Source organism: Camelina sativa, chromosome 11 (assembly GCF_000633955.1).
Source record: "Camelina sativa cultivar DH55 chromosome 11, Cs, whole genome shotgun sequence".
Lineage (NCBI taxonomy): Eukaryota > Viridiplantae > Streptophyta > Magnoliopsida > Brassicales > Brassicaceae > Camelina > Camelina sativa.
This window is the reverse complement of record NC_025695.1, coordinates 36,823,590-36,850,303: the sequence shown is the minus strand read 5'-3', so window position 1 is coordinate 36,850,303 and position 26,714 is coordinate 36,823,590. Positions and strand designations below refer to the sequence as shown.

Genomic DNA, 26,714 nt, shown 5'->3' with positions numbered 1-26,714 from the left:
CTTGACATGAATGTTTAATGCATCGATCTTCCCGTTCAGCTTAGTGTAGACATTGTCAGTCTTCCCATTGAATGTTACTGTCAACTGCTCTTGACCTTGAAGAATCTGCTCAAACATAGCCTCCATTCTACTCTCAGAAGTCTGTGGAGGTGGAGACTGATAAGAAGAATTACCATAGGTCCTTGTAAAGTTGTTGTTCTGCTGTTCCTTCTGGTAATCCGGCTTAGGAGTATAGCCTGAAGAGTTCCCACTGTAAGGTTTGTTGCTCTGTTGATTTCCAAACTTCTGACCCTGATACCCAGCTTCATACAGATAGTTGACATCTTCTTCTGTAGTCTCTAGCTGTGGCTCAAAAATCTCAACATTTTCAGCAAAATGGACAGACTTCTTTCCCACAAGAAGATTGAGAACTGAATCTAGCTTAGCATTAACTGAAGCTAGCTGATTTGAATCATGGCCTTCTTGTGCCCTTTTCCGCTCTAAGTCTGCATTCTTGGTACTATTGCTTGATGCTAATCTCTCTATCAACTTTTCAGCCTCATCTGGGTACCTTGTCTTGAAGTTCCCATCACTAGCAGCATCCAGAGCCATCTGATACCTCCAGGTAATACCGCTGAAGAAGATACGGACAATCTCTGAGAACTCAAGATGCGGACAATCTCTCTGGTATGCTTTGAACCTTACCCAAGCAGCTTTGTAAGATTCTTCTGGTCCTTGTCTAAAGGTGGAGACCTTAATCCTCAGCTCATCAGACATTACATCATCGTAGAAGTAGTTCAAGAATGCCACCTTGATGTCATGCCAGGTTGTCAGAGATCCTGGTTTGAGTTGCCTTAGCCAATGAGAAGCTTTCCCAACAAGAGAGTAGGGGAAGAGTTTGCAATATAGATAGTCCTCTATGACTCCATTAGCCTTGATGCTGGTGACTATATCCGCAAAGTGCTCAATATGGTCTAGAGGCTTCTCATGCGGCAAGTTCTGGAATGGCCTTTGTCCAACAAGAGCGAAGTAGGCAGGCTTCAGCTCAAAATCATTCCTGGGGAATGGAGAAGGGACAATTGCAGAGCGGTTCTCATAGAAAAAATCTGGTCTGTTAAAGTCTGCAAGAGTTTTGACAAGCTCTCCATTGTCGTCCCGTCGCCTCTGAACATTTTTCGCATCGGCTCTGGCATTGCATCGATCGACGCCATCGTTGCGTCGGTCGATGCCTTCCTGGTTGCGTCGATCGACACAACGTGCATTCTCATCCGCAACGACGAGTTCTTCCTGAATGACCCGTCCTTCAGCATCAAGTTTTTGGCCTTGTTCGTTGCGCACATGACCCTCTTGATCTCTCAAAATTCCAGCCTCATCTGGTCTCAATATGATTGGGTTGACCATCTTTGTTGATTTGGCTGCTTTTTTGTTGTCACGCTCTAGTCTTCCTAACTCTTGGTTTGTAAGATTCAAGGTAAGACCTGTTTGATTTTTCCTGGTGTGCGGCTTAGGCATATACCTGAAACACACAAGAGAAAAGAAACAAAAGCGTGTGAGTAAAACAGAAAAATAAAAATCTAGACAAAATCAAAGACTTTAGTCTAATGGTGAATCAAAAGAGTGCCTGTTTAGGCGGTCCTTCGGGACAGATGGTCTTTGTGACGGTCCTTCGGGACAGATGGTCTTTGTGACGGTTCTGTTTAAGACATTTGTTTGGCCTTGGTGGCGGTCCTGTTTAGCGAGAGTGCCTGTTTAGGCGGTCCTTCGGTACAGATGGTCTTTGTGACGGTCTTTCGGGACAGATGGTCTTTGTGACGGTTCCATTTAGGACATTTGTTTGGCCTTGGTGGCGGTCCTGTTTAGGACATTTGTTTGGCCTTGGTGGCGGTCCTGTTTAGGACATTTGTTTGGCCTTTATGGCGGCCCTTGTGGCAGTGAGATGATCCATGTGTGGTCATGAGCTATCCCAGTGAGGGGATATGTGGTTGGGAGGACATTGAGAAGTCTGACGCGAGCCACGGGAAGGAAACCTGGATATGGATAGGACTCAGACGTGTTCAGAATTGTTTGCTCGCGACTCTTGGGGAACTTAGGTTCTCCTAGTACTGCCATATTCTGATACTTTGTGGCTAGGGAGTATGGTTCGTATATCGACTTTGGATGACGATCTGGGGGCGCGCTGTAGGGTGGCAACCCGAGAGACGAGTATTGGATTTTTCCTTATGTATTATGGCATGCGGGTTTAGGCCCGATGAGGAGCCAACATTATGGCATGCAGACTTAGTTCTGATAAGGAGCCAATAAAAACTCAAGATTTAGGCCTATGAGTAAAGGAAAGTCCAAAAGTCGAGAGCAAATAATGCCTGGAGCGTGAGTCTATCGCCTAGAGGTGATCTTTCATAGATCGGTCGGAGGAGTGCGGGTCGTGGAGACGGTCGCACGGGAGTCCTTGGCTGATGGTTGTTCGATATTCGAGGACGAATCTATGTTGGTGGGGGAGAATTGTAACATCCGCAAACCGAAATCCCGGTTTGGGGATTGCATCGGTCGATGCAGAAGGTGCATCGGTCGATGCAGAAGGTGCATCGGTCGATGCAGGTTCAGTTTTCTGCGTTTTGGGCAAAAGGAAGAGGAAAACCCTTAAGTCGATTCTTTTGTCTCATTAGTCGACTTTGGCCGTTTTTGAGAGAAACAAAGTGTGATCGTGGAATCAAGGCAATGAAGAGGAGATGTTCTAGGGACTCGATTGGATGTTGTCTGGCATTGCTAGGTTACTAGAGTTGGGTCATTAGAACATTGCTAGGTTGCTGGTTCTATGATTATTGTTGTTTGGTTTATTATTGGATATTGTTTTGGATATTGGTATTGGTTATTCCGCTGTTTGGTTGTGATTGTGGTTAGGTGGCTAGTGGGTATGGGACCACTAGTTGTAGTTTATATATTATTATTATTATTATTTATTATTTATTATTAATTCAAAAAAAAAAATGGGTCGGGTCGTTTCAAACTTCTCGAATAAAAAATATATTACATAGTATACTAATCAATGATGTATCATTACAATAATGTATGACCAACCATGGAGAGAACCTCGTCTCCGCCCTCCTCCCTTATGCAGAGAACTTTGTGTCCAACCTCCTCCACCATGAAGAGAACATTGGCTCCGCCTTTCTCCCTTGGGGAGATAAACTTGCATGCGTCCAACCTCGTCCACCATGGAGAGAACCTTAGCTCTGCCCTCCTCATGTGTGGAGAGAACATGTTCACGTCATTTAGTTATCTCAAAGTGACATGCTCCGACAACCAATAGGACTAAAAACTCTTTTCCAACGTCACAAAATCTTTTGATAGTAACTAATCTTAAATTTTCGAATATATTCGTGGAAGTGTCTTTGACACATCATGATGTAGCCTTTGTCTCCGAGCTCCTATGGATATATCAAAAACGGTTTATGTTTTCCAATTTATCTATCTATGTTTGTTGTAAGCTTGTGTTTGATTAGCTTATTTTATCCTTACTCTTTATCTTCTTTTGGGATTGAATGAATTGTACATTTATGTTTGCATAAAGGTCTATGAACAACCAATCAAGGTTGAGAAATTAGAAGAAAATTAATTTGACATAATTAAAGAAATAATAAAAAATTATAAGCACAGTAATATATGAATCTCAATCAAAGATAAAAATATAAATTAAATAAAACAATCTAAAAATACTACAATACAGTTTTAGAAAAAGTAGATGCATATATTAATCTTACATTTTTTTTTGGGTCAGCATATTAATCTTACCTATTTCAAACTGAAAAAAGGAGAAAGTAGGAGAAAGTTTTGGTTTAAAAAAATAAGCAAAATTTTAACTTCCCATTAAAAAATTTTACCAATAAAACAAAGTTTAAAGCTGTGTTTTTGAATAAATTATTTTGTTTGGTGAAAAATGTGAGACGATCTATGATTATATAGAAGTGAGTATTTACATTTTTTAGATTTAATAATTAATTGTACATTTTTCTTAATCTCTTTTCTATTTTTTTGTTGAATTAATAACTTAAAATTAAAAATAAGTAAATAATGTTATAATTTCGAATTTTATGAAATATATAATCTCCTTATAATTATTTTTTTTAAACTGTTTAATTTTTTAAAGTTTTTTATAATTATCTTTTTACATTATTAATATTTTTTAAACATTTTTTTTGTTTTTTGTCATAATCTTAAATCCCTCCTATTAAATATTAACTTTTACAAATATCAAAATCCTGTTAATTGGTAACTTTCAAAACCAAACTATATATAATAAGAATATTGTTTAAACAATTTTTTTGTTTTTTGTCATAATCTCAAATCCCTCCTATTAAATATTAACTTTTACACATCAAAATTTCAGATTAATAACTTGACACGTGTCAAAATTATATTAATGACTAACTTTCAAACACAGCTTTATATCTATACTAGTATTTTTGCAGCAGTTTTTGCTCAAAAATACTTTTTAGAAAGTTTTTACATTTAATGCATTAACTTTAATATTAGTTACCAAAAATTTTAAATTTAATTATAGGTAAGATTTTAAAAAATAATGAAATCTTTCTACCTGATTCAAACATAAATATATGATTCTCTTTCATTTTTATTTGAATTTATATTTAAATTATCTTGAATTATCTTAAAATTATTAATTATTATATAATTATAACATATTTAACCAACAAATACAACTTATAATTTAAATGTTTTAGTTATAAATAATTTTTCCTGCGGGTGTACCGCGGGTCCTAATCTAGTAATAAGAATATTGTTTAAAAAAAAATTTTGTTTTTTGTCATAATCTCAAATCCCTACTATTAAATATTAATTTTTACACATGTTAAAATCTCGTATTAATAACTTGACACATGTCAAAATACTGTTAATAACTAACTTTCAAAACCCAACTTTATATTATAAGATATATATAATCTTCTTATAATTATTTACAAAAAACTTTAAATTTTTGTAATTTTTTTGATAATTATCTTTTTACATTATTATTATTTCTTAAAACAAAATATTTTATTTTTGTTGTAATCTCAAATACCTCCTATTAAATAATAACTTTTACACATGCTAAAATCTCAGATTGATTTAAACTTGACATATGTCAAAATCTTGTTAATGGCTAACTTTCAAAACCCAATTTTATATAATAAGATTATAAATGATGAATATACATGTATTTATCCCTATAAAGACATAAAATAAACTTGTTGTGTTAATTTTAAATTAATTTCTATGTTTGTTTGAGTTATATTTTTGTATTTAGACTATTGAAGAGAAAGTAATTTTTCATATATATAAATTATACATGAAATAAATAGAAAGTTCTAGTAAAAAATATGATAGTAAATATAAAACTAAATATCTTGCTGAAAGACAAGAAAATTGTCATTTTAGTTATTAGTTAGTATAATTAACCAATATTAATAAGCTATAAAACTTAACCCTAATTACGAACTTCTTTTATATAGAGGCATACCCTAGAAACCTTAAACCCTAAAACTTGATATATATATATATATATATATATATATATTTATTGGAGTGTGATTGTATTCATATTGTATTCTCTGATCCTTCCTATGATCAGCACGTACAAAACAACGATCATGAGTAACGGAGAAACTTTTGATTCCATTCCGACTGATCTCTTTAACGAAATATTCTCAAGGTTGCCTGCAAAGTCCATATCTAGGTTTCTCTGCGTGTCGAAACTATGGGGGTCATGCTTAGCAGTCCATCTTTCACCGAACTGTTCTTGACCAGATCATGGGCTCGTCCACGTCTCTTATTCGCCATCAAACAATCCAGTGAATGGCGCTTCTTCTCGTCGCCTCAGAATCCAGATGATGATGACAAGTCTTCTCTTGAAGTAGCGGCCACCGATTGTCATGTGGACTTCCCTTGTAAGTCCATGTTCAGAGACGACTGTACGTGTAGCTATACCTCTGGTTTGTTATGTTTTCCTAGTGTGCCGAGCTTGAAAAACAAGGGTGGGGAGGATGCTCTGTGTGTGATATATAACCCTGACACAGGACAACGTGTGTTCTTACCTAAAACGAAGACAACGGGATTCAACTCGAGATTCTTTCTAGGGTTTGATTCAATTGATAAGCGTTTCAAGGTTTTGCATTTGGTTGAGTTCAGTAGACCTCATAGTACCATCGCAGATAGATTTTGTTTTGAAACGGTTTATTATTATATTCTGATATTAGGGACTGGAAAAATGAGTTGGAGGAAGATCTCATGTCCCTTAGAGTTAGAGCTTCATCCTTTTAATAAAGGGATATGCATCAATGGGGTTTTGTTTTACTTAGCTAAACGATTGAGAGAACCGGGTTTTGTTGTAGTTTGCTTTGATGTTAGGTCTGAGAAATTCAAGTTTGTTGATGCAAGCTGCTTTAATCATCAAGCTCGTGTTACATTGGTAAACTATAAGAGTAAACTAGGTGGGATTTATTGGATGCATGAAGCCAACGGTGGAATAACCAATGTCCAATTGTGTGTGTGGATTCTAGAGGATGTCAAGAAACATGAATGGTCGAATTATGTCTCTACTTTTGGTGATGGTGATCTCGGCGGTGCGAAATTTGATTGCGTCATTGGAGTGACGAGTACTGGTGAAATCGTTTCTTCGGATGAGAGTGAACCAATTAGAGTTTTATACTTCAATCCTGAAAGGAACACTGTTAAGATTGTCCGTATCCAAGGTTTTGAGTGTGGTAGTCTTGTTCACGCTTTTGTAGACCATGTGGAAGATCTTAACGTTAACTATGCAGAGCCACTGATCAAGTCAAGTCTAAACATCGCTGAGAAAAAGGCCTCATCAAAACCACAACAACAAGGTCGTCATGCATCATCAGGAAAGCAATTAGGCATATGCAAATTTGCTGCTCCATCTATAATGAAGACGCTGCCGATTAGTTTCATGCAGAACTCGTACGATTTATTAGCTAACCTAGAGTGAGAGAGGACATATTTACATGTATTGCTCGTTATTGGCTAATCTGTGACTGTTCTGCTCTATCACTATATATGTTGGCCTTTAGCTATTTCGTTCTTTCTTGTTTTACTTTTACAAATCAAACCGAATCAAAGGAAAGAAAAAAGATTTTTGGAAAAAAAGAACGCAAACCGAATTGGTTATGGTATAAATCTAAAACGGTTTGGTACAATCATAATACCTAAATAGGTTCACTCTGTGACGCTCACCAGCTATGCTCTCCTCCGTCATCGGTTCGCTTCAAAACGGAGCTTCCTTGCTCGGGTTCATGAGAACGGAGGCAGGTCAGCCAAGACGGCGGAACAAAATCCCCTTCTCTACCGTCGTCACTCAAGAAGAAAGAAGAGAAATCAGAGTGGTGGATCGTCAACGGGGAGATGCATGAGATCGGAGATCTATCTTTTTGAGAATGAATTAAGACCAAAACAAAGAAACAAGAGGCGAAAGAAGAGTTATACTGTAACATGAACTGAAAATACTTTGAAACGAAAGAAGAAAGCTCAAATAACCCCAAATAAATAGAAGAATGGGTGCACAAGAAAAGAAACCACGAAACTTAGAAACAAAATTAAGAAGATGAGCAGTAAGAAAAATCAATCAACCACTAGAAGGCCCTTCTGTATACAATCACAAAGGAAGTGAAAAGACAAACTTGAAAAGGAAAAAACTAAGAGAGATCACTTGTGCTATGTACTTATTGTGAGGACCTCTACGATGAGGATTGGCGAGCACGAACGAGTGCGTTGAGTTCCCTCACTTGGCTTCTCAACCGCTCTGGGTTGCAGAAAAAGTCCACAAATACCCGCCTTTGGAGTTCCACGTCCTTTGCGTGATGCTTCACGATCTGCAGCAATTATAGTATATTCAAATTTTCTATTTCACTCTAATACATATATATATCCATTTTGGCGAGAGGAACTAAAATTAACAGATTAAGACTCGCCTCTCTTTTATTGCGGTGCTCGAGCGTGACCTCTTCCACTGCTGTAGAGAGTTTGGAGTTGATTTTCCCCATTTCGTCAAGTTCTTTCATCAGCGGCTAATGTTACATGAAGGAAACAACATGAGTTAAACATCCATCTATTGGTTTAGATTAACGACTAAAATTGGTAACTGAGAATTGATATCTGTTTTACCCATGGTGTCAATATGGGCTGTGCCGTAGTTGAAGACGCAAAGAGTAGTTGCTGCAGGTTCTGAATATGGGTACACCTGAGAAACAGAGAAAAGACAATAGCGATATATGAGGCTCGTAAATGCTTGTTTCTGTGTACGAGAATGAGGAATGTTATGAGGATTTTGCACTTACAGTTCGTTAATGCATCTATTTCTGTCATCTGGAAGGGAATTCTCGAGGTCAGACTGAAGAGACGACAAATCTGACTGAAGAGCAACTATTTGCTGAATGATAGCTGGAGCTGAGACATAACTTGATAGTCCGGTCTGGGCATCTATAACACGGAGAAATGAAGGTTATAAGTCTAAATTAGTTTTGGAAAATACCAGACAAAAGGGAACAATTGTGTAAAACGACAGTGTTGACTACTTGAGTGAATGCTCAAGAGATCTCTAACTCCATGTAAAAAGCTGTCACGGTCATCTACTGCTCCTTGTTCTTGCACATCGGATGCAGCTTGAATCAGTGCTGAACACCGCCCCTGTATATATAGTGATAAAATTAATTAGTTTCATTATCTGAAAGTTGCAGGAAAGAGTACACTGAAACTATGACTATGACCATACCACACGGCTTCTTGTGGCGGAGAGGTAACCCTGAAGTTCGGATTCAATTACTTTAAGCAGAGAGAATGCTCCAAGCATGTTTTTCTTTTCTAGCTGGCATGCTAATTTCAAGAACTGGTGTCTTGCTAGCTGATTAACAAGATGATTGATGAACTGCAACAAAATTTTCCGAAATGAAAGACAGATTGACAAGTAGATCTTGGTCTTTCAAACAAGGAAAACACGCAGTACTGCGGCAAATATATCTTGAAAATGTCAATTTTAAAAGAAATACAAATAAAACTGAAGGCCAACATACCACTTTCTGTTTACTAATATACAGCTCTTGACGCATGACCTTTAGATCGTAGTCACCTAGAAGGTTATAATGAGTAAATTCATATGAAAGCCCAAAATTATCCAAGAGCTACAGGTAAAAGCAAAGTGTAAATGCTGAATACCTTGCAAGATATAGGTGTCCTGGAGTTGAGCAAGCTCCCAACATAGTTCAGGAATAGTCTGAAAAGAAGAACAGATTAAGCAAGTATGTAGTTCAAAGAAGTACCAACTTGTTATAGTTTAGGAAAGAGAATACTTGAAATGTCAAGAATTGAGTATATAAACAAACCTCAGATAAGAGTTTTTCTTCTTTCTGATAAAGGGTCGAGATTTCTTCAACTAGATCTGCATGTTTTCTCCTGCACAGGTATGAAAATGATCACTGGAATACGGTATGACAAGTAAAGTGTCAAAGATGATTTTATCAATGTTTCATGTTCTTCTACCTTAGAGAATGTAGATCAAAATGAATATGAGCTTCAACTGATGTTACTTGAGATTTGAGCGTCAAGAGAATAGCTTGTTGCTTAGCATTCTCGACCTGGGCTTCAATCCATTGTCTCTCACTTGTTCCAAAGCTGTGAATAACAAGAAAAATCTTAGGAGAGTGAGAAAACTTGTATGCGTGAAAATACAAAAACTTGTCTGTGCCACTAAATGGTCTCCAGTATTTTTTTAGGCTGGCCAAGTAGCAAGAGAGACCCTTGTACATATACAATTTCCTGAACTAAAAGATTTGATTCAAATCTAGAGCGACAGTCAAGGGGAAAGCTGAAATTTATATTTCCGTTGTACCACATAATACATACATAGATCGAAGCCGTTGCAGTTCAGCTACACGTTGATGCTGTGACTTTTCCAAATCTGCTGCATTGTAAATAGATAAGTTAAAGATGGACAGTAGCTTCGTCGAACAAGTAAGAATCATGCACAATTATAAAACGGAGGATTTTTCTTATACAGAAGTTACATAACTGCACAGGGATATACGCATTTCAGGCAACGTAACTGTACATCTGAAAAACCAAAATTCACTGTAGTAAAGTTACCTCGCAACATGTTTGATGTATCATCAAGACTAACCCATGAGCATTTTGATTTTCCTTCCTCCGCAACTAAACGGTATGGCCCCTGATATGATAGCAGAAAAGTTCACATTAAGCTGAGTGCATAAATTGGTGCAAGATGAATAACAGTATACTTTCTCCATTCTCAGAAATGGTCAAACCATACTATGGATAAGATCTCAACTAGCTTGACTTTTCTATATGGGGAAGAGAAGCTGAAATCATCAGCAATGACATCCACTTACTGTGTCTAGCTGCTTTGCAAACCATTGATTTAGCTCCTTTGTGCAGGCTGAATCTCCAGCCAAGTAGGCCTGAAAATCGGAGTATGCTAAGTAAATTCCATCCTCTGCACATATGGAAACAGCCAATTAAGTTGGCTAAACGAGTTGATGACAATTTACTGACATAGCTGTCAAAACCCCCTACTTCGTCTTCAGAAAATACAACTTACTGCCTCCATGAAACTCTTAACACAGATAACTAACAGAAAAATTCCAAAAATCAAATCTTAGCTACAGAGAGAAACCAATCTAAGTAATTGATCTTTCAAATAACTACCAGATACGCAACTACCTTATGTAACTAATTTAAAAGTATAGTGCATTAAAGCCATTTACAAAATTCAGCTTCAAAGAAGATTTAGGGTAGTTCACCAGGTATGGAAAAGTAAAACCATAGAGAAGGTATAAGAAGGAAACCTTCGCCGGAATGATAATGTGCCAGCTCTTGAGAGGTGGAAGCCAGTCTTCCTAGAACTCCATTCATCTTAATCACAGGAAAATATCAAAAGTAAACATCACAAACTTATCAAAGACCAAAACAATTTCACATTCCACTTAACAATCGTGTGAGGACATGTATCAAACCTGCAAATTTCTAGCAGATAAGCTGTCTTCTATTGTTGTGATCTGTCCAGTGACAGCAGAAGTTGCAGCAACTCGAGCACGCCTCCCCTGGATCAGAGCTGAAGATTGGCCAGTGAGCAAATCATACTGAGTCTGTAACCGCCTTAGCTGTCTCTGCAACTCTAAGGCTTCAGCCTTATGCGCCAAAGTTGCATCTCTGTCAGTTAAAAAGAAACTATCAGTGTTACTGATGTAATTATTGGTATCCACAGCTACATCAACAAAATCTCGTTCACTTATGAACACCTGTGAGAACATAAGGAGATCTTACACAATAAGAACCTGAAGGGCATAATATGAAAATCCAAGTGATCAGAATAACAGAATATAATTATATAAAAACACCACAAAGAAACTTATAATTACTAATGCAAATGCCTGATGACCTAAGGAACCGAAGTTGTCAACAAAATTAACCCACACCATGCACCATAGGTCAATAAACTTAGTGCACACATTATATCCCACACTAAGAAACCAGGACAGTTGTACTTGTTTCAAGTGATGTAAAACTAAGTCCTTGGCAAAAATTCCTCAAGAGCATTATAATAGGCATGGAACAGAAAGTACAGAATCGCATATAGGATATGAAGGTCTAACCTTACTTCTTTAATACTTTCTTCTGCTCCAAAAACCGCCTCCTGATTATTTCTCCTGGAAGAAAATGCTGATATGCTATCATAAGCCTGGTCCAGATCCTCGCCCTGACTCCATGCAAAAAAATGCATAGTAAGAAGGCAGGGGAATTAAAAGCGTAAGAAACCCTTAAAAAGCCGAGGACAGAAGAATGACACAAGGAGTTACCTCTAAGAGCTTCCCATCTCTTTGAAATTGCTCATATCTGGATCCAAAAACAAGAAAAACAACCAATTAACCACTGATATATGAACTAACTACATAGAGAGAAGCACATGGACTTTAACGGCAAAGAAATGCATCTGAATCTTTGCTAATAAGTTCCGGTAAAACTAAAATGCAGCAAGGCATTGAATAGTGAGAAAATAAGCTTAGCTAACAACAACAGTCGAAAGTATAACCACAATGATTAGCCTAATTGCGATAATTCAAGCTTCACCAAAATGGAATACATACCCATTTCACCAAAACCAAAACAAAATTCAACCTAATCCGGAAACCAAAGTGAGAGATTCGATTTGAATCTGAGAATGGTAGCGAAAAAAGAAAAAAAGAGAACATACAGTGATAGTTCGGCGAGAGAGAGGACATTGGAAGGGCGAAGAGAGGAACAGATCCAGTCGAGGATAGGTCGAGCATCGTCGCACTGAAACGGCCATTCGAAGCTGTCGGGATCTAATTTTCCGGCGCCTTCGTAACCTAGCTCCGCCACGAGAGAGCACAGTCTCGCGCTGCTCATCACCGATCGCCCTTTTTCTTTTTCTTCAGCGCCGGTGGTTGTGGGAAATTATATGATTGCCCCTGAATGAAATTTTGAAATTCACACTGTTGTTTGTTGCCTCGTTAGTGGATAGGTTCTGAATTTGATGTCTCAATAATATATTTTTGTTATTCTTTCATGGAAACAGAAAAAAAAAAAAACTTTTACATGGCAAGTGAATGCAACAAGATGGCCTAAATCACGATTTTGACTAGGACTGTCGTTTTGCACCGAGCAACATAATACTTCAATCCCGTGTTTTAGAAATCGCTAGGCGCTAGTCTGGTGGTTGGAGTGGGTCTAGCGCCTAGCAAGAAAATTGGGGATTAAACAAGGATTAATAAGGGACTAGTTTTAGGGTTATTTTATTAATTTAATAATAAAATTCAAATATATAGAATTAAATTTATGATTAATTCTGTTTATGTTAAAAAAAATATATCAAATAAAATATAAAACTATAGTATTGTCTTTAAAATTACCGTAAACACATAAAAATATAATTTCAAAAGAAAATTTTATAATTTGTCATTAAAATTTTGTACATTAGTTATTGTAAAACATCATAAACTCTTAATTTAAATGTCTAAATAACAAAAATATATACATATTTGATTTATATTTGGCTTTTAAAATAACCGGTATATACAAAATTAAGCAGGAAGTACTCAGATTAGACAGATTATAATCAAATTAGACGGACATAATTGGATAATCAATGCTAGGCGGGGATTAGTCATTAATCGAGGCAGAGAGTGAACCTAGCGATTTTGCGGGGTATAATCGGTTCTACGCGGAGATTTTTAAAACAGGGCCCCAATCTAGCTGTACCGAAAAGTTGTGGTTTTGGTTTGGTTTCGATTTTCTCCGCTGAGCCAATTAGCATATTTTCAATTTAGGTTTGGTTACGTGAGAATTTTGATTTGGTTTGGGTAGAACCGATCAGTGTTTTTGTCGTAATTAATTGACTATACCAAAATTAGATCGGTTTTCATTAATACTCAAATTAAAACGAACCTATTTACCCACTTAATCCACATTATACAGTTTTAACCGTTTTTAATCAGTAAATTTAACCAAGAACCGAAACGAACCAAACCATTTATTTTCGGTTAATTTCGATAAATATTACTAGTATTTTGGTTAAACAAGAACCGAAAAAGTCAGCTCAGGTCAGTTTGGTTCGGTTAACCCAAGTGGCATGCCATAAATTTTTGACGATACGAAGAGATTTTTTATTCATCTTGGAAAATAGTACGAGACTGAGATCAAACTACATACCGTTTACAAATTGATGCTATATATATGAAGAAAGAAAAAGAGTCGATGGTATAAGAGAATGTGGTTCTTTAGAAGCAGAATCATTTTTTGAGAAAAGAGATCGACTTTTATATGGATGATAGAAAATTATGTGCGAGTGATTGCTAAAGAACCACAATAAGTGGGAACTAACGTTCGTAGAGATGCGTTGCATACATGTGAAGCAGGTTCAAATGGAGTTCTTGGGATTGATGAATCTCCTGTTTTGTTAAAATCCCTTGCTGCTATATAGTGCTATTGTTATCGAGAGAGTTAGGTTGCTTCCGAATATGATACTTTTGACCCCCTTTTTTACCTAGATGAGGTTTGGCAAGCACGGTCAGGGACACGCGCATTGAGTTCCCTCACTTGGTTTCTCAGTCTCTCTGGGTTGCAGAAAAAGTCCACAAATACTCGCCTTTGAAGTTCCACGTCCTTGGCATTATGCTCCACGATCTGCAACGATAGCAGTAAACTCAAATTTTCAATATCGCTATAATACATATATAGCAGTTCATGGAAGAGGAATTTAGATGAACAGATTAAGAAGACTCACCTTCTTTTTTATTGTCGAGCTCAAGCATGACTTCTTCCACTGCTACATATAGTTTGGAGGTGATTTTCCCCATTTCATCAAGTTCTTTCATCAACAGCTAATATTTACAAGGGAGAAACAAAATGAGTTAAACTCCAGGTCTTGGATAAGGTTAAAGTCAAACAATGGTAACTGAGATTTCTTTTACCCATGGTGTCAATATCGGTTGTGCCGTAGTAGAAGACGCAAAGAGTAGTTGATGCAGGTTCTGAATATGGGTACACCTGAGAAACAGAGAAGAGACAATAGTGATACATGAGGTCGTAATAGAGAATGAGGAATGTTATGAGGATTTTGGACTTACAGCTCATTAATGCATCTATTTCTGTCGTCTGGAAGGGAATTCTCAAGGTCAGACTGAAGAGACGATATATCTGATTGAAGAGCAACTATCTGCTGAATGATGGCTGGAGCTGAGACATAACCTGATAACCCGGCTTGAGCATCTAGTACAGGAAAAAATGAAGATCATCAGCCTTAAGTAGGTTAGGAAATATCAGACAAAAGGGAAAAATCATGTAAAACGGTAGCATTGATTACTTGAGTGAATGGTCAAGAGATCTCTAACTCCATGTAAAAACTGTCACTGTCATCTACTACTCCATGGTCTTGCACATCAGATGCAGCTTGGATCAGTGCCAAACATCGTCCCTGTATATATAGGGAAAAGATGAATTAGTTTCAATACCCGATAGTTGAAAGAAAGCATGGACTGTAACTATCTCTGAAACCCATACCACACGGCTTCTTGTGGCTGAGAGGTAACTGTGGAGTTCAGATTCGATTACTTTTAGCAGAGAGAATGCTCCAAGCATGTTTTTCTTTTCTAGCTGACATGCTAATTTCAAAAACTGGTGTCTAGCAAGCTGATTAATCAGGTGTCTGATGAACTGTGACAATATATTGGGATATCAAAGACATAATGACAAGTAGATCTTTGTATCTCAGACATGGAAAAAACACCATGCAAATCTTGTGGCCAACATATCTCGAAGAGATTTAACTAAAAGTATACAATTAAAATTTAATGCCAACGTACCACTTTCTGTTTACTACTATACAGTTCTTGACGCATGACCTTTAGATCGTAGTCACCTACAATTTATGATGAGCAAAAGCATATATAAGCCCAAAAAATATGCATAAGCTACAGGTAAGGAGCAAAAAGTAAATGCTTAATACCTTGCAAGATATAGGTGTCCTGGTGTTGAGCAAGCTCCCAACATAGCTCGGGAATAGTCTAAAAGGAAGAAGAGACTATATATTCACAGAACTGTCTACTTGTTATAGTTGATACTTGAAATGTCAAAGAATTGAGTATATAAACAAACCTCAGATAAGAGTTTTTCTTCTTTCTTATAAAGGGTCGAGATTTCTTCAACTAGATCTGCCTGTTTTCTCCTGCACAGTTATGAAAATGATCACCGGAATACAGTATGACAAGTTAAAGTGTCAAAAAGATGATTTTATCAATGTCTTGCTTCAATGTTTCATGTTCTTCTACCCTAGAGAATGTAGATCAAAATGAATATGAGCTTCAACTGATGTTACTTGAGATTTGAGCGTCAAGAGAATAGCTTGTTGTTTCGCATTCTCGACCTGGGCTTCAATCCATTGTCTCTCCCTTTTTCCAAAGCTGTGAATAACCAGGAAAATGCCTTAGAGAGTGAGAAAAATTGTAAGCGTGAAAATTCCACAATTTTATTTTATATGCCATAAAGTGGTCTCTAGTTTCTCTTAGAGAGACCCTTGTATACATTTTTTTCTCAACTAAACGACTATATTCAAATATTCAAATCCAGAGTAACAATCAAAGTGAAAGCTGAAAATTATATTGCTGGAGTACCAAATAATACATACATGGATCGGAGCCACTGCAGTTCATCTACACGTTGATGTTGTGGCTGTTCCAAATCTGCAGCAATGTAAATAGACAAGTTCTAGATGGACAATGGCTTCTAACAAGTAAGAATTATGCACAATAACAAAACGGAGGATTTTTATTATACAGAGGGAAGTTACATATTTTAGGCAACATAATAGTATATCAGAAAAACAAAAGTCACACTATAGGAACGTTACCTTGAAACATGTTTGATGTATCATCAAAACTAACCTGTGAGCATTTCGATTTTCCTTCATCTGCAACTTAAACGGTATGGCCCCTGACATGATAGCGAATAAACATTAAACAAGTGCATAAAACGGTGCAAGATGAATATCAGTTGATACTTTCTTCATTCTCAGAAATTGTCAAACCATAGCATTTGTCACTAGGTACGACCAATAAGATCTCAGCTAGCTTGACTTTTCTATAAGAGGAAGAGAAATTAAAATAATCAGCAATTGATTCACCACTAATTCCATGCACTTACTCTGTCTAGCTGCTTTGCAAACCACTGATTTAGCTCCTTTGTGCAGGCTCAATCTCCAGCCAAGTAGTCCTGAAAATCACAGTATGCTAAGCAGACTCCGTCTTCTGCACATATGAAACAACCAATTAAGTTGGCTAAACGAGTTGATGACTTTTACTATGATGCATACTGTATATTATAGAATATATCAGTAAGAAAACTGCTCTGCTAGCTGTCAAAAACCCACTTCTTGATCTATCAACCAAAAGAAGCATCTAAGAAAATACAACTTCCTGCCTCCATAAAACTCTTCATACAGATAACTACTAGAAAAGTTCCATAAATGATATCCTGTCTACAGATAAAATAACCAATCTAACTAATCGATCTTTCAAAATATTTACCAGATATGCAACTATCTTATGCAGCTTAAGTTCCTCACCCGAGTGATGCTAATTTAAAAGTATAATGCATTCAAGCCAACTAGATTTAAGGTGGTTCACCGGATAGGGAAAGCTAAAACCAACAAATAAGGGGTACGAAGGACACCTTTTCTGGAATGATAATGCGCCAGCTCTTGCGAAGTGGAAGCCGTCTTCCCAAATCTCCATTCATCTAAATCACAGGAAATTACCGAAAGAAAACATCACAAACTTATCAAAGACCAAAAGAATTCTACATTTCACTTTACATAGTGTGAGGACATGTACCAAACCTACAAATTTTTAGCAGATAAGCTTTCTTCTATAGCTGTTATCTGTCCAGTGACAGCAGAAGTTGCAGCAACCCGAGCACGTCTCCCTTGAATCAGATCTGAAAATTGGCCGGTGAGTAAATCATATTGAGTCTGTAACCGCCTTAGCTGCTTCTGCAACTCCAAGGCTTCAGCCTTATGCGCCAAAGTTGCATCTATGTTGATTAAAAAAAGGAAACTGTCAGCGGTGCTGATGTACTGATTGGTATATATATAGACGATTACATCAACAAAAGCTAGTGCAGTAATTATGAACACTCTGATACCATAATGGAAATCTCACACCAATAAGAACCTGAATGTAGTCATAAATGATAATCCAAGTGATGTGAAACAAATTCCCTGGAAATTTCTCACAGGGAACTAACTTAAATGCCTCATGACCTATCAGTGACAAGAAAATAAAATAACTTCTAACAAGGATAGCAGTGCACCATATGTCAATAAAACACAGTGTACATACTAAGTCCTTGGCAAAAAAATCCTTAAGAACCTTATAATAGTATAAATTTATCTTAAAGCATGAAACAGAAAGTATAACCTTACTTCTTTAATGCTTTCTTCTGCCCCAAAGCCGAGAAAAGCAGAATTTTGTTACAATGGAATTACCTAGCTCTAAGAGTGTACCTTGTCTCTGAAATTGATCATATCTGGATCCAAAAACAAGAGAAACAACACATTAACCACTAATATATATATGAACAAACTAATCTGATTCATTGTTAAAAATATGCCTGATCAACGAGAAAATAAGCTAGCTAGTAACAACAACAATCGAAAGTATAACGACAATGATTGCGACACAATTCAAGCTTCATCAAACTGGAATATATACTTATTAATTCACCAAACCAGACTCTTAATTCAACCAAATCCGGAAACCAAACAACATTGAGAAGTAGGTAAGATATTCGATGTGAATCTGAGTAACGTACAGTGATAGTTCACTGGGGAGAGAGGGCGTTAGAGGGGCGAAGAGAGGAACAGATCCAGTCGAGGATAGGTCGAGCGTCGTCGTACTGGAACGGCCTTTCGGAGCTGTCGGGTACTATATTTTTTAATCAAAAACTATCTCTTCGCCCCTCTAACGACACTATATTTTTTAATCAAAAACTATATGCGATTTGTTATGTTTTGGAGATACATAGAAATCCAAACCCCTTGAAAATGGGGAAAAAGGGTTACCACAGGAATACAGTGTCGTGATTCAACGAAGGTAGCAACCACAACTATAACAGTTGCTTCTAGTCTTATTTTGAGCATTGTAGTAACCACAACTATTAGTTACTCACATATTAATTAATCATCTAATTAATACTAAATTAATTAAATCAACTCTAAGAGAATTTAAGCAAAATCATCCGAAAACCCAAAAGAAGGTTGCTCAATCATTTGAATATTCTTTTTTTAATTTGTGTTTATTAATTATCAAACTTTAATAATCTATAATGACAAAACAATTATTAAAAAATTTTATATTACATAAAACTTTGGAATATTAAGCTCATGGAAACACATAATCATTTTGACCTTTAACATAGCAAGGTGCTCAATATGTTTATTTTCAATTTGATCTTGTGGTCTTATATCAATACAACAACAAAACAAAAAGAAAGAAGAGTGAGACTCACAAAGAACAGCACCACTGTCCTGACAGTTACGGCAACTACCTCCTGGTTTCTTGTCTAAAGTGGCTGCGTTTTCCACAGAGACGAAAGTATAAGCATTGCTAATTAAAGCTGCGGATCCGCACACACATGCCGTCATCCACTGTCTCCGTGACACCGACTTCTGATCCCCCTGCTGCTAGGATCACAAGCCAAATCAAGCTTCCATACATAACTAAAACTACCTCAGCTTAGCTACAAACACAAATAGCCTTGAAGTTGTCAACACTGAGTGTTGGGATCTTTAACAGCCTTGAAGTTGTCCACACTCATCCCAAAGCGACCCAAGATCGAGTTTCCCATCTCCTTCAGCTTAGCTACAAACACAAATATATTCGACATCAATGTTAGTCTATAAGACAATAATATATAACCACAAGGAATCACTCTAGGATCTAGATGCTAAAAGATCTACAATTTTATGATTAAGTAGTCCCCAAACTTACTTATAGCCTCTTCTTTCATCTTTTCTCGCTTCTTAGCAGCAAGAGGTTCAAGACGTCGTATCCCTTTCCTAGCATGATCACTTGAAGGATCAAGTTCTAAGATCTTCTTCAGGTCTGCAGATGAGAAGAGCAGAGACTCAGTGTGAACTCTTCCAATAATAAACCTGATCTACAACCAAAAACTATCTATCCTGTAACAAGTGCCAGAAACTAACCTAGAACTCCTAGCTAATTATTCTAATAAATTGGTTTCATGAGTAAACCTCAAGGGGGAAAGACGGTTATTGCTTGCATACTCATGAACTCACCCGTGACAGCATCTTCGAAGTGCTCAACTATACTCATCTTCAATCGAAATTCAACTGACCAAGAAGTAATCAAATAAACACTTTGACCGCTTATACTAAAGAACATACCAATTTGAGGAAACATACACCTCTGTTTAAATGGCATATGGATCGAAGCTCTATAGACTCAGGAAACTCCTTCACAAGCTCTAAAGCAAAAGCGTACTTTGACAATGCCTCTTCATAAAAGCCATTAACGAACAATTTGTTTCCTTCCGCTTTAGCTTCATTTGCTTCTGCCATAGCTTTCTCCTTCAACACAAACAAACAAAAAAAGACGAATCTTCAATATCTATCAACACTAGCTCTAAAGCATTTCTCTACTAATTTCATCCAAGGTTCAAACTTTCACAGGAAAATTGTAATGGCACGTAGCTAATGAACCTCTAAAACCCAGAATTAGCCAAACCCTAAAGATATCAAAGTGGAATCACCTTGTTTGATCCGTCGTCGGTTATGGCTTCTCCTCCACTCATTAGCTCAACCTGTTCTTTCTTCTTCTCCGAGTGTTGTGGTTTCTCCTCCTGACTAGTGACGGCGTCGTTTTTAGTACAATCTTCATCTCCTTCTTCATCGCTGATTTCACGTTCGCTGGCAGTCTCGAATCCGTCGGAATCATCTCCGTCGACTTGTTTTGATATAGCCAAAGGCTGCATCATTAAGGACTTCGTCAGAAGGGATTTGAGCGAGCTCAAGGAGGTCAAGAGAATTCGACAAACTCAGAGAAGATATAAGCTCGGTTCTGCATAGGTCTCGTAGATGCGGAATCTCATATTTATCAGCCGCAAGATAGAGTGACCGAGCATGTTGCTTCACTTTCACAGAAAGTCAGAAAGCATAGAGCCATCACTGTATATAAACTCATCAAAAGCTTCCAACTCTTCTTGTTTCATATCTGAGAGAGTGATTGTTTCCACCTGCTTAGCTGAAGTCTTAAGCTCGTCTGATTCCAGCATCTTCTTAAAAACCTCAGATCTTGATGCCTATTCAAATTCCAAACATACATAAAGAGAAAACTTCATTAACAACACCCCAAAAACAAAAGCCTTCCTAGAGGTTGATTCTTGAATTAGATGATGATATCAACAAAGAGAGAAGGAAGCATGAAAAGAAGAGACCAGAAGAAGTTTGTGGGCAGAGACAGCTGAACCCTCATCATCACTATTAACTGCCTTGAGCCGTACGTCAACTTGCCATTGTTCTGCCAAAACCTTTGCAAGTCCACCCGAGAAATGCTCTTTGTTATTTGGAGTTGCCATATCAATAATCAATAGAATAGAATATTTTTCATTGCAAAACGAAAGTGGATTATATAGAGAACATAATGAAAACGGTCAAAATGACTTATTTAATTTTTTTCTTCCATCTGCTTCCATTTTTCAAGACTTTGGAAATGGAGAAGACACAAATACGAAGAAATTGCCAAGTCCAAACTCTTAATTGGCCTCGCCTCCTCTCTTGAAAATTGTATTACGATATCCCCTACATAATAAAACGAAAGTACACAATTTTTTTTTGTAAACTATATAATATGGGTTATAAAATTAATTATTTGATTATTTGATAGGTTATAGGTTACATTTAACCATTAATTAAATCTTGATTTCAGATTTTTTTTAAAAGGATATTCCAAAAAAAAAAAAATCTCCACAGAATATTTAATTAACCATATATAGACAACAAAATCTCAATAATTAATCACTCTTCCGCGGATTAAAGAGTGATTTTCGATTATACTAGCAACTATATATCAAAATAACAGAAATAATGTTTATTATGATTGATTTGATAAATTTCAAAAAATTTAGGCTAATCCGCGGAACAATCATAAGAAATCTCAACAAAATTTCAAGTCCTCATATTTAGCATATGATTTTATTGCATAATGTTTTATTCACAATAACTTTTAAAAACACTCACATGAATGATATTTTATATAAATAAAAGGAAATTCAACCGTGCTCTAGCATGGTCCTAATCTAGTAAAATGGTTAAAACACAAGTATATATGAAGATGTTTAAAACATGCTATATAAATTTAACAAGAAAATAGTTTTCGAGGGTTTTTAAACTTTATTTTGGTTTTTAACGACCAAGACACATGCTATATTTAGACAGAAAATTAATGAAATGTGAGTTATTCAACTTTTTAAGAAAGTGGGAAACGGACAATTGAAGCTAAATTATAAGATATGTATTGGTCGATCACTTCTATCATTCTATGATATACATTGATTAATTTTTGCGATGGTGATAAATTAGCACGAAGGAGCAAAAAAGAACGAAAAACAAAAGGATTAATTTAGATTACTTTTGCATGGCCATAACTCGTGATGATGTGAACTTACTACGCGTTTGTATTATCACCAACTACTTTTTGTCTTCGATTCGTTAGACATTTAGACCACATGTCTATGCATGGGTCATCAAACACATACGATCAGATAGGAATAAACATTGAATGATTAGTATCACCCCTTACGACTTATGAGAATAATTTGGACTTTGAATGATTAGTATCACCCCTAGGAATAAACATTGATAGGAAATAAAATAAATAGAAGAAATGTTTCCTTTTTACCTATCCAATTGCAAAACAAAACAAAAATATTTTTTTTTTCTGTTAAAAATAAAAAGGTAAATCTTTGTTCAACTTTTCAAACTTGTAGTGGCATAAGTGAATCTATTTATGTTACTTTCCATCACAAATAGTAAGTTGTAGAAATATTTTTTATTTTTATTTGTTTAACAGAAATAAATATATATTATATATATATATATACTCAATTCAACCTATTTTTATTGTTGTATTTATTCAACTATATTCATCCTAAAAAAAACTTCTCTATGATTGTAATAGAAAGTAAAAATATAATAAAACAACCATCTCGCGACAAAGTAAAAAAGTAGAAGCTAATTTGATCAATCTATAGTTGCTTTAAGTTTGCTTTAGAGTGCTACCATTCTCTTTCCCTAATTTGAAAGCGTGGCTCTCTTTCCTTTAATGACATTTGGTTGCCATAATTCCACCACCTTTGTCTTCTTTTCTTTCCTAAGTTACCCACTTTTTCCCTTTATTTGAACGTGTATCTTCTTTTCTTTTCTTTCCATTTATTTATTCAAAAGATAATAAAAAGACGAAATAATTTGATTAGAAAATTAATTAAAAGAATTATAAATGAATTTTTAGTAGTTGTAAGTTGGAACCTAATAAGAAAGAAAGACAAGACTTTCATAATTTACTTAAGAGTGTGATACTTTAACGTTAAATTAAGCTTTTGGATATATAAACTGAATTGTTTTTTGTCAACGATTGAAACTCAATTTGAAAGAAAAAAAAAAACGAAAAACCTACTTTTATGACAAGTTTGCTATAGAAAAGTTATAAAAATATTGTGGAGAAAAATACAAATGAAAAAAGAGAAGAGAATATAATGATTTTGTAGCTGAAGAAAAAGACTATCTCTCTCCAAGAAAATGAATGAAATTATGGTTAAATAAAGCATAAATGATATATTCCACAAGATTCATCCAATCCATAAACTCAAAAAAACAAGTACCATCAGTATATAGTGAAAAAGTTAACAAGATGGAGGAGAAGATTTCGACAACGTTGTTTTATGTTATAAAAGTGTCAGCAGTGAAAATTTAAATAAAAAGGAGCGAAGGAGGTCATCAATCATTCACTTCACCGTATATATGAGCTGGTTTAGAGATATCAACAGGATATTCAAGTGATTTCGTATATTTGGGTTTGATAGAAAGCTATTTGTTGGAAAATAATTAGATTGTCTTTTGTTTGTCCAAACTTCAAAGTAATAATATAATACGATACTACAGTTTTTTTTTCTTCTTCTTTTGGTTATGATATTCACCTTTTTATTCAGATGTGTTTGAGACGTAGGGTTGTGGGTATTATTTGTTACGGTACGTTTAAATTCGGTACTCGTTTTGATTCAATATGATTAATTTGAATATTTGTGAATCAATGCAAATAGTAAAATAAGATTTAATATGCGTGGTATACTCATACTGTATTAATAATTTTTTTGTTTCACTCAATTTTAACTAAATCAGTTCGATTTGACATATTTAATTATTAGTAATGTTAAAAATAGTAAATAAAAATATAGCTTGTACTTAGTGCTGTCAAACGGGTATGTTCGCGTCCGCCTGGACAGACACGCCATTGTCTGCTTCTTCTTTAGACCGAGGTCGTCCGTTTTGACCGCGGACAGATAAAACAATGTCTAAACCCGTCCCGCAAAGATCATCGGATATGCGGACCAGCCCACGGGTCTGTAAAGTTTAATGTACAGATGTACTATCATTTTAGATATGTAACCTGTGAAAACAGATTAACAATCATACATTGAACTGTTAAAACAGATTAACCATCAATGATGAAACATATTCATTTGAACATGAATCTGAGATTCATGAAACATTCAAACTAAACAAAACCTGTAGTTAAACTTGCAGTTTACAAAAAAAAACAGAACCTACAGTTTTTCTAAGAACTGAAACCTGCAAAGTGTAATTGTATAGAACATTAGAACCTAAACCTGCAGTTTTATAAAACCAAAACCTGCAGTTCTATAAAATCTGAAGCTATGATTAGACAAACTTAAGGAGAAGGGTCATTTCATCGAATAGTCCCTGGAGCACACTAACTAAGATAAGCTCATTTTCCTCGTTCAGGCCGTAACAAAGAAATGGAGATCTTGCGCAAACTAGTACACAATAATGTTGTTTTCTAGTGTCGTTGCTTCCACTGCATATCAAAAAAGTAGTAACTATAGCAGACTTGAAAACATTGACTTGAAAACATTGAGTGTTTTAAACATGATTCGATTCATGGCAAAAACCTGCAGTTTAAAAAAAAAACAGAACATGCAGTTTTTATAAGAACCGAAACCTGCAAATTGCAGTTGTATAGAACATTAGAACCTAAACCTGCAGTTTTATAAAACCATAACCTGCAGTTTTATAAAACCAAAGCTGAACTTAAAACTCAAACACTTAAATCTGAAACATTAAAAATCTGAAGGCAAAGACTTAAAAGTCTGAAACAAAACTAAAACTCAATGTCACATTTTTCATTCAAACTAAAATCTGAAACTGAAGTACTAAACTGAAACCTAAAAATAATTTGAAACTAGAACTCAAGATGTTTCTTCATCATCAACAATCGATTGGAAAGAAGATAGTGCCTCATCTTCACCAATTAATCCTTTCTCCTCCTCTACAGATTTCAAGAAAAAAAAACAAGTTAATCGATTGGAAAGAAGGTAGTGTCTAAGATTGTGAAATTGAACACTTATGAAACACATTTCCTTACCATTTTCATATGCTTCAAAACCTTTTAATCAATTGCGACTGCATATTAATGCTTGAACATTTTTTGGGAGAAGACAACTTCTATATTTGTTCAAAACTCTAGCTCCAATGCTAAAGGAGGATTCATAGGCTATTGTTGTGATATGAATACTAAGAAGATCACAAGCCATGGAAGCCAATTCTCCATAGCGATGAGAGTTATCTTTCCAATACTTTAGAATATCTAAACTCTCAAAATTCTTCATCTCTATTGTTGATTCATCAAGATACATTTGTAAGGACGTCTTTCCACTAGCAACAACAGTCTCTTTTCGAAAAGCTAAGAAATTCTGCATAAGAAACAATAAGAATTAAAAAACTGAAACTTTAAAACCAAAACTGCTATTTTTTTATAACCAGAATCTTAAATATAACAACCAACGAACTAAAAACCTGCAGGTTTTAAAAAACCAGAACCTGAAATTTTTGAAAAACTAGAAACTAAAACATAACAAATTAACAACCAAACATAACAACCAAGGAACTAAAAACCTGCAGGTTTTAAAAACCCAGAACCTGCAATTTTTGAAAAACTAGAAACTAAAACATAACAAATTAACAACCAGACATAACAACCAACGAACTAAAAACCTGCAGGTTTTAAAAACCCAAAACCTACAATTTTTGAAAAACTAGAAACTAAAACATAACAAATTAACAACCAGAACCTGAAACTTTAAAACCAAGAAAAAACAGAACCTGAAACTAGTCAAACAGAGACTTTAGGAGTGCTTACATCGTAATTGCTGAAGTTTCCTCTTTGTCCTTCATTGTCATCTCTGTGGTGATCTGTTTCACGTGTTTCTTGAGATTGTGATGCAAAAACGGACTTGTTCTCATATGATTCGAACAAAGTAGTTAGTTTACTTTTCAAGTGTTCAATCTTCTGTTGACAAGAACTTTTATCAAGTTTACCAAAACAATAGTTTGCAAGTGTTAGCTTCAACCTTGGATCAAGCACTGTATTCATGGCAATCAAACAATAAATCACTTACTTCTTCCCAGTACTTATCAAACTTCTCGTTCATGGGTACAATCATGATTCTAATAACTTCATCTTCACTAAACTCATTCACTGTCAACCAGTTATTGATCTTCAAAACTTGCATGAAGTACAAGTTGGAAGTTGGATATGTGGAACCTGAAATAAGAGTAGTAACCTGATCAAACGGCTCCAACAAATCACACAAACTATTGAGTCGTTTCCATTAATCTTTTGTAGGAAAAAAACTTATAGTCTTTCCCATCAATAACTTTGAGATTAGCAAATGCAGCTCTATACTTGAGAGCCCTATCAAGCATCTTGTATGTTGAGTTCCATCTTGTTTTCACATCCAACAGAAAACCAGCCTTATGCTTTATACCAACAGATTCCACACATTTTGCAAACAGTATCTCCCGGTGTTCTGATTTTTTAACATACTTG

General features: G+C 35.6%; 3 protein-coding genes and 1 pseudogene across 4 annotated transcripts; 1 reads left to right on the top strand and 3 right to left on the bottom strand.

Annotated features, from left to right (window-relative positions):
• On the top strand, positions 5,729-6,979 carry LOC104728691 (F-box protein At3g57590-like). Its single transcript, XM_010447642.1, has one exon. The coding sequence runs from the start codon at positions 5,729-5,731 to the stop codon at positions 6,977-6,979; it is 1,251 nt and encodes a 416-aa protein (XP_010445944.1).
• LOC104725335 (AUGMIN subunit 3) lies at positions 7,492-12,564 on the bottom strand. Of its 2 annotated transcripts, none has more exons than XM_010443972.2 (18): positions 12,251-12,564; positions 11,856-11,892; positions 11,652-11,755; positions 11,013-11,208; positions 10,845-10,911; positions 10,389-10,492; positions 10,126-10,207; positions 9,886-9,943; positions 9,523-9,654; positions 9,366-9,435; positions 9,199-9,256; positions 9,057-9,112; positions 8,759-8,911; positions 8,562-8,673; positions 8,325-8,466; positions 8,152-8,227; positions 7,959-8,054; positions 7,492-7,859 (listed from the first exon to the last, which is right to left on the bottom strand). In XM_010443972.2, the coding sequence occupies exons 1-18, from the start codon at positions 12,424-12,426 to the stop codon at positions 7,725-7,727; spliced, it is 1,854 nt and encodes a 617-aa protein (XP_010442274.1). In that variant the 5' UTR covers positions 12,427-12,564; the 3' UTR covers positions 7,492-7,724. The 2 variants fall into 2 exon arrangements, with proteins under 2 accessions (XP_010442274.1, XP_010442275.1); XM_010443973.2 differs by having other exon boundaries at positions 9,886-9,940; positions 12,251-12,563.
• LOC104728690 lies at positions 13,721-19,216 on the bottom strand (annotated as a pseudogene).
• On the bottom strand, positions 19,090-20,595 carry LOC104725334 (tetratricopeptide repeat protein 1-like). The gene is made up of 5 exons (XM_010443971.2): positions 20,344-20,595; positions 19,999-20,161; positions 19,871-19,924; positions 19,563-19,676; positions 19,090-19,433 (listed from the first exon to the last, which is right to left on the bottom strand). Exons 1-5 carry the CDS (start codon positions 20,566-20,568, stop codon positions 19,339-19,341), a joined length of 651 nt encoding a protein of 216 aa, XP_010442273.1. The 5' UTR covers positions 20,569-20,595; the 3' UTR covers positions 19,090-19,338.

What these genes read in the sequence shown, in the direction of transcription:
- LOC104725334 (XM_010443971.2), bottom strand. Translation starts at nt 20,568, where the DNA reads ATGATGCAGCCTTTGGCTATATCAAAACAAGTCGACGGAGATGATTCC. An exon ending in CCGACGACGGATCAAACAAG is followed by an intron (nt 20,162 to 20,343) that starts GTGATTCCACTT and finishes TTTGTGTTGAAG; the next exon opens with GAGAAAGCTATGGCAGAAGC. An exon ending in GATGAAAGAAGAGGCTATAA is followed by an intron (nt 19,434 to 19,562) that starts GTAAGTTTGGGG and finishes TTGTGTTTGTAG; the next exon opens with CTAAGCTGAAGGAGATGGGA.
- LOC104728691 (XM_010447642.1), top strand. Translation starts at nt 5,729, where the DNA reads ATGGGGGTCATGCTTAGCAGTCCATCTTTCACCGAACTGTTCTTGACC.
- LOC104725335 (XM_010443972.2), bottom strand. Translation starts at nt 12,426, where the DNA reads ATGAGCAGCGCGAGACTGTGCTCTCTCGTGGCGGAGCTAGGTTACGAA. An exon ending in GAGATGGGAAGCTCTTAGAG is followed by an intron (nt 11,756 to 11,855) that starts GTAACTCCTTGT and finishes GCATGGAGTCAG; the next exon opens with GGCGAGGATCTGGACCAGGC. An exon ending in AAGAAAAACTCTTATCTGAG is followed by an intron (nt 9,257 to 9,365) that starts GTTTGTTTATAT and finishes TCTTCTTTTCAG; the next exon opens with ACTATTCCTGAACTATGTTG.